Source organism: Oncorhynchus clarkii, chromosome 17 (genome assembly GCF_045791955.1).
Source record: "Oncorhynchus clarkii lewisi isolate Uvic-CL-2024 chromosome 17, UVic_Ocla_1.0, whole genome shotgun sequence".
Classification (NCBI taxonomy): Eukaryota; Metazoa; Chordata; class Actinopteri; order Salmoniformes; family Salmonidae; genus Oncorhynchus; species Oncorhynchus clarkii.
Genome location: NC_092163.1, coordinates 5,641,800 through 5,649,950, shown reverse-complemented (window position 1 = coordinate 5,649,950; position 8,151 = coordinate 5,641,800). Strand labels below are relative to the sequence as shown.

The 8,151-nt window shown below is 43.1% G+C and overlaps 1 protein-coding gene across 1 annotated transcript; it reads right to left on the bottom strand.

Annotated features, from left to right (window-relative positions):
- Nucleotides 1-6,379: 6,379 nt before the first annotated feature.
- LOC139370322 (zinc finger protein 135-like) lies at nt 6,380-7,336 on the bottom strand. The gene has a single exon (XM_071109725.1). The coding sequence runs from the start codon at nt 7,334-7,336 to the stop codon at nt 6,380-6,382; it is 957 nt and encodes a 318-aa protein (XP_070965826.1).
- Nucleotides 7,337-8,151: the final 815 nt, after the last annotated feature.

Sequence of the window (8,151 nt, the reverse complement as noted above, 5' to 3'; positions counted from 1 at the left end):
GAATACAACCGGTGTAGACCTTGGTGAAATGCTTACTTACAAGCCCTTCACCAACAATGCAGTGAAGAAAAATACTTGTAAAGTACAAAAAAAGTCCCTCTGACACCGCCTGCTATAGAAGTCCTGAGTGGCAGGAAGCTTGGCCCTAGTGATGTACTGGGCCGTACGCACTGCCCTCTGTAGTGCCTTGCGGTCAGAGGCCGAGCAGTTGCCAAACCAGGCAGTGATGCAATCAGTCAGGATGCTCTCGATGGTGCAGCTGTAGAACGTTTTGAGGATCTGAGGACCCATGACAAATCTTTTCAGTATCCTGAGGGGGAATAGGTTTTGTCATGCCCTCTTCACGACTGTCTTGGTGTGCTTGGACCATGATAGTTTGTTGGTGATGCGGACACCAAGGAACTTGAAACTCTCAACCTGCTCCACTACAGCTCTGTCAATGAGAATGGGGCGTGCTTGGTCCTCCTTTTCCTGTAGTCCACAATCATCTCCTTTATCTTGATCACATTGAGGGAATGGTTGCTGTCCTGGCACCACACGACCAGGTCTCTGACCTCCTCCCTGTAGGCTTTGTTGTTGTTGTCAGTGATCAGGCCTGATGACACTGTTCAATGATGGCGTTGGAGTCGTGTCTGGCCATGCAGTCATGAGTGAACAGGGAGTACAGGAAGGGGCTGAGCATGCACCCCTGAGGGGCTCCCCGTGATGAGGATCAGCGTGGCAGATGTGTTGTTACTTACTCTTACCACCTGGGGATCAAGAAGTCCAGGATCCAGTTGCAGAGGGAGATGTTTAGTCCCAGGTTCCTAAGCTTAAAGATGAGCTTTGAGGGCACTATGGTGTTGAAAGCGGAGCTGTAGTCAATGAATAGCATTCTCACTTTTTTTCATCTAGGCAAGTCAGTTAAAGAACAAATTCTTATTTACAATGACAGCCTATGAAAGTTTTTCAGATCTTACAGTTGTCTGCGCCAGACCCTAGCGTGAGAGAAAAGAGCGCTTCCCCTTAGTTAAATGGGGGCTATACATTTTCAAAATTAACACCTACATTTTAACACACGTTATAATTCAACATTTTTTTTACTATTTCTTCCAGATATAGGTGTCCTGTTAGCCCTGAACATTATCCGTTTCCAATTCCCCATCGCAAAGTATTTTCCGCGCTCCGTCGAAGCTCTGTCCACTTTCCATCCAGGGAAAGATCCGCCTTCGACTTTGTTGTTCCTGGGTATGTCTCAACGATAACCGCGGCCATCCCCGTAATTGTTCCCTATTTTCGAAAAGACTGTCCAGCTTATTCATCAGTGTTCTGAAAATATGGTAATCGCGCCATTTAAAACTGAACATTATTTGAAAAAAATGTACATCCTTGCATGCTTTGGAAGATACATATGAACTGACCGTTTTCGAAGCATTTGCACTATCAAATTGTTCACATGCTAAAATTGTCACTCTGGAGTCCGGGGTATACGCCATTGAAGCGATTCTTAGGGCCATTAGATCACTTCGGCCACAGACCTGTTCTTCCAACGCATATCCGGGCAGCCTTGAAGCACTCAGGGCGCGTTCCATTTGACACAGCGCTAGTCTTATTTTAAGCCATTCTCTCATCCTTAGCGCTGGAGAAAAACTCTCGGGTTCTGCCCGATAAAAGGGTTGGGACACGCTGTCTGTGAATATCTTAACCGTAGATTCCTCCGGGCTGAATATGTAAGACATATGACCCTCGCTTGTACACAAAAATCCTTTAAAACATTCGGGAGCCTCACGCAAAACATCATCCAGGCTTTTGTCGTTGGATTCATGACATGAGCTGCAAAGCACTCCGATAATTGCCCTTGTAGACATATTTTAGATGTTTAATATTCAGGTCTTTATTTAAAAAATTGCTTGTTCTGGACATTTATAAGGCATATGCCACAGCCCAGGACATTCCTGCTTCATCAGATAACAAACATAAGGGCGATAAAACTGGGGGGTGGGGGGGTCATACCCTGTCCAAAACTTCAAACACAACCCCCCCAGTTCAACCAGGCCCCTAGACATCAATCACCAGGACTACTTCAAAGGATGACATATAGCTATGAAATAACACACACCCCCTAACACGTGACCACTGGAACAGGGGGGACGGGGCGGGGGCACATATTCGGACATGCACAGGTCATCATGACGCAAGGTCATCAATCAATCACTTTGCCGCGTGCCGTCTACTTTAATCTCTCTCTCTGCTCAACAACACTGACTGTGAATCAATCTGGTTGATTCTTTGCTCAACAACACTGACTGTGAATCAATCTGGTTGATTCTCTGGTTGATTCTCTGCTCAACAACACTGACTGTGAATCAATCTGGTTGATTCTCTGGTCAACAACACTGACTGTGAATCAATCTGGTTGATTCTCTGCTCAACAACACTGATCGTGTCAAACTTTGTTTTGTGTCCAGGCTGTCACTTCTGTCATCAGCTACTAACACCAGTGCTGCACCTTTGTCCTTGTCCCTGGATGACGGCTTCCTGCTCCCTCTTCCATAGTGAGAACACTGATGGCTCAACATGGTTTTCTGAGAGACTGGATGAAGGCATCCTGCTCCCTCTTCCATAGTGGGAACACTGCTGGCTCAACATGGGCTTCCTGGTTATGAAAGAAAGTGTGATGGTCAATGGTAGCCACTCTCATTGTTTGAAGCAGTTGTAGTCTTTGTTGGCATGTATCCAGACCCCAGAATGGTAGTAGAAAGGAGCCTGTTCCCCACATTGCTTCCTCACAATCATTGGCTGCCTCGACCACTCCCCCACCTGACCACAGGACCAGTATTGCTGACTGATCTTCATTCCTACCGCCTTCATCACCACCCCTGAAGTCTCTTCACTGTCTGATCTTCATTCCTACAGCCTTCATCACCGTCCCTGGAGTCTCTGCACCGAGTAAGTGAAGATAGTATAAGAAACCTCTCCCATTCTACTTGTCTATTATCTTTGTTTAGAAATAGTCATTTGTGTGACCTACTGATTTTCCCTACAATTTAATTTAAGGATTTAGAAATATAGAAATGATAGAACCGGAAACTAATATAAAAGGTGTGTACAGCAGTAGTTATATAGGATGATACTGGGCGGAGGCCGGCTAGAGGTGACTATTTAACAGTCTGATGACCTGGAGATAGACCACACATTAAGTATTGTGGTGGCAGCATCATGTTATGGGTATGCTTGTCACTGGCAGTGACTGGGGAGTTTATCAGGATCAAAATAAATATGAAAGGAGCAAAGTGTAGACTTTGTATAGGCACTGCCAGTGACAGCCTTAACTGTGGAGTGACCCCATAAAATGGGATATCAGCCAACTCAGTGACAACCACAGAACACAACTATGTATAGTTTACACAAATATGAGTCTCTTAGCTCTTTTTGCAGGACTTTGACTGTGATACATCACCCTCCATAACCAACCTATTGTGTGTATTGAACATTCATATTGGACAGCCTTACCTATAGAGTAGCACCACCACCCATCAGCCCATTCTCTTCTTGATGTCAAAGCTGCATTGTATTGCTGCTATAGGAGTTTATGATTAATAATCCTATTTACTTCAAGCCCCACTAAGATGTCACCATACTATTCATTTAAAGCCCCTCTGTCAGATATAAACCATCAGAGTGGGAAACCAACTGACATGGAAACAATGGAGCAAATGTATCACTATCAGAGGGGTGTATTATGACATCATATAGAACTACTCAGACATTCCAAATCAGGCTTCATCCATATCATGAAGGTGGATATTGATCCAACCATTTCAAAAGAAATGACCGGGCTGACGGAAACAGGATATGCCTGAATATTTTTATAAATGCTGACAGACGATATGTTAGTTTGTCTGACATGGTTGGGTCTTTTTGTGCCAGTATAAACGTTTTAGTGAGAAATGGCGATGGAAACTCCTTTATGTACAAATATTTATATATCAATGATGACTAATTATGTATACATTTCAATCAGGACTGACTAATCAGAATACTAGCGTGTTACTGTATATGTACTAACCCTAATACTATTATGTTACTGTATATGTACTAATCAGAATACTATTCTGTATATGTATGAGTTTTCTTTCTTGATCCCAGTACTGAAAATAATGTGTGTGTGAATGTGGTCAAGAGTTTAGAACAATGACGGTCTGTTCCTTGGTACAAATGAATGAACTATATCTCCAAACTGACTAGAATGCTTATCTACACTAGCTGACCTTGGCTCAAGGCCTTGGCTCAAGGCGAGGAGGGAAGGCTTGAGAACTATAGAGCCTTTCTACCAGTGTCAAGAAGAGACGGAACAATTAGAAAACGCTGACATCATTTTCCGTTTATAACCTGTGGTAAAATGTGTACTCAGTACTCTCTTGAATAAACTCTGCTGTCTGATTTTAAGACTGGGCTCTGCCTATCATTATAGAATAAGGGAATTAAAATTCCTTATGAATTGACAGAGTGTTTAAATTGGGTATTAAAACAGAGAGCAATTTAATTCCAATTTAATTCCTAACAAATAACCATCATATCTGAGTTAACTCGGAGTCACGTGATGATATGTTGTGTGGTCCTCCCTCTAAAACTTGGAAAACCATGTCGTTTATTAGGCTACAGATGAAATAAGTTATGAACTTCACAGGGTAGTGAAACTACATGTGATGAGCTTGATGCTCAATTCCAATACATTTTGAGGGTCTTAATCTGGTGACATGATGACCGATGCTTGGTTGCCATTTGACAAATAAAATAATTGCTCTCACCCATAATAATCTCATCAATCGGGTAACAACGTTTATTCAACCAGTGGGAGCGTTGTAAATGCCCCCAGGAAAGTCAAAAGAGGAACTCTTCATTGAGACAATGATAAACAGCAATCTGTGGGAGAGTTGTGGTGGATATTATAAAATAAGGATGTGCTGGAGTCCAAGTCAAACCAAGATTCTTTATTTCTGAGGTCAAATCAAATGACATTTTATTTGTCACATACACATGGTTAGCAGATGTTAGTGCGAGTGTAGCGAAATGCTTGTGCTTCTAGTTCCGACAATGCAGTAATAACCAACAAGTAATCTAGCTAACAATTCCAAAACTACTACCTTATAGACACAAGTGTAAGGGGATATGTACATACAGATATATGAATGAGTGATGGTACAGAGCGGCATAGGCAAGATACAGTAGATGGTATTGAGTGCAGTATATACATATGAGATGAGTATGTAAACAAAGTGGCATAGTTAGTGGCTAGTGATACATGTATTACATAAAGATGCAGTAGATGATATAGAGTACAGTATATACGTATGCATATGAGATGAATAATGTAGGGTATGTAAACCTTATATTAGGTAGCCTTGTTTAAAGTGGCTAGTGATATATTTTACATCATTTCCCATCAATTCCCATTATTAAAGTGGCTGGAGTTGAGTCAGTGTGTTGGCAGCAGCCACTCAATGTTAGTGGTGGCTGTTTAACAGTCTGATGGCCTTGAGATAGAAGCTGTTTTTCAGTCTCTCGGCCCCAGCTTTGATGCACCTGTACTGACCTCGCCTTCTGGATGATAGCGGGGTGAACAGGCAGTGGCTCGGGTGGTTGTTGTCCTTGATGATCTTTATGGCCTTCCTGTGACATCGGGTGGTGTAGGTGTCTTGGAGGGCAGGTAGTTTGCCCCCGGTGATGCGTTGTGCAGACCTCACTACCCTCTGGAGAGCCTTACGGTTGTGGGCGGAGCAGTTGCCGTACCAGGCGGTGATACAGCCCGACAGGATGCTCTCGATTGTGCATCTGTAGAAGTTTGTGAGTGCTTTTGGTGACAGGCCGAATTTCTTCAGCCTCCTGAGGTTGAAGAGGCGCTGCTGCGCCTTCTTCATGATGCTGTCTGTGTGGGTGGACCAATTCAGTTTGTCTGTGATGTGTATGCCGAGGAACATAAAACTTACTACCCTCTCCAATACTGTTCCATCGATGTGGATAGGGGGGTGTTCCCCCTGCTGTTTCCTGAAGTCCACAATCATGTCCTTAGTTTTGTAGGTCAAATATGTGTTTGAGTATACCCTGTACCATTTAATTTCATATGGTAAAGACAGGTAAACACATTGTCGGTCAACAATATAAGACAATGGGAGCACTGTGTATGTTCTCTGATGAATTTTAAGCCAATGTGATGTGAAATATCAATATACACGCTAAGAGAAGTAATTTCTCTCTCCTGTGTGGAATCTCTAATGACGTTTAAATGACTGTTATGAGTACTATGTTTTCCCACAGTCTGAGCTTTTCTAAGCCTTCTCCTCTGTGTGCAGTCTAATGTGTTCTTTCAGGCTTCCTAAATGGGCAAAAGCTTTGCACCCTAGGAGGAGTGGTAAGGCTTCTGCCCTGTGTGTATTCTCTCATGTCGTTTCAGCGTCCCTGAATTGTTGAAACACTTTCCACACTGGGAGCAGTGGTAAGGCTTTTCCCCTGTGTGTATTCTCTCATGTTGTTTCAGGTATCCTATCTGGCTGAAAAACTTTCCACATTGGGAGCAGTGGTAAGGCTTCTCTCCTGTGTGTATTCTCTCATGCCGATTCAGCTTCCCTGAATGGTTGAAACGCTTTCCACACTGGGAGCAGTGGTAAGGCTTCTCCCCTGTGTGTATTCTCTCGTGTTGGTTCAGGAATGCTTTCCGGCTGAAACTCTTTCCACACTGGGAGCAGTGGTAAGGCTTCTCTCCTGTGTGTATTCTCTCGTGTTGTTTCAGCTCCACCGAACGGACGAAACACTTTCCACAATGGGAGCAGTGGTAAGGCTTCTCTCCTGTGTGTATTCTCTCATGTAGTTTCAGGTGTCCTCTCTGGTTGAAACCCTTTCCACACTGGTAGCAGTGGTAAGGCTTCTCCCCTGTGTGTATTCTCTCATGCTGTTTCAGCACCTCCAAATGGACGAAACACTTTCCACAATGGGAGCAGTGGTAAGGCTTCTCTCCTGTGTGTATTCTCTCATGTAGTTTCAGCTCCCCGGACTGGTTGAAACACTTTCCACATTGGGAGCAGTGGTAAGGCTTCTCTCCTGTGTGTATTCTCTCGTGTTGTTTCAGGTTTGCTTTCCGGTTGAAACTCTTTCCGCAGTGGTAAGGCTTCTCTCCTGTGTGTATTCTCTCATGTTGTTTCAGCTCCCCCGACTGGTTGAAACACTTTCCACATTGGGAGCAGTGGTAAGGCTTCTCTCCTGTGTGTATTCTCTCATGAGCTTTCAGGTGTGCTTTCTGGTGAAAACTCTTTCCACACTGGGAGCAGTGGTAATGCTTCTCCCGTGTGCATTTTCTCATGTTGTTTCAGGTCCCATAACCGGTTACAACTCTTTCCACAGTGGGAGCAGTGGTGTCGTCTTGCTAGTTTGGACGTCCCTGGCTCTGGTTCCTCCGAGTCTGGCCTTTCTCCTGCCAAAGACAGTGTTATTTTTAAATAGAGACCCGAATGAAACCACATGATAAAACAACCTTGCTATGAGGGTAAATCCTAAATAAGATCTCTCAATAACCCGAGGCCAGTTTTAAAAATCTTAGTATGATTTTAAAACAAATGTAGAGCTTCCTGGTAATTACTGCTATGTTTACATCACTTATTTTATTCATCCTGTTTTACAAGTCAGAACACAAAAACCTGGACAGTTCTAGGACACCGAAGACACAGACGTCGCTGGATTCCAATTGAACAGGTGGTTCTAAATATATAACATTCATAGCTGTATGATACAGAATGTGACCTACACACATCCTTAAACATAAAATAACTAAAGAAGTCATTTTGTGTGGAAGTCCAAAACTTGTTTTTACGTCGAAGATACAAAGAACATCAGTAACATCTCCCCGTTGTTGAAAGGGTTCGACACATTGCTCGACCAATTTCTTATTTAGACATTCACAGATTTTCAACATTTTGATTAATCGCTGATGTCATATTTTGGGTAAATGTTCCTAAAACTGATAGTAACAACAAAAAACAAAAATATAAACGCAACATGTAAAGTGTTGGATGTTTCATGAGCATCACTGTTAGTCAACATTTATTCTTTGCCAAGATAATCCATCCACCTGACAGGTGTGGCATATCAAGAAGCTGATTGAAGAGCTTGGTTATTACA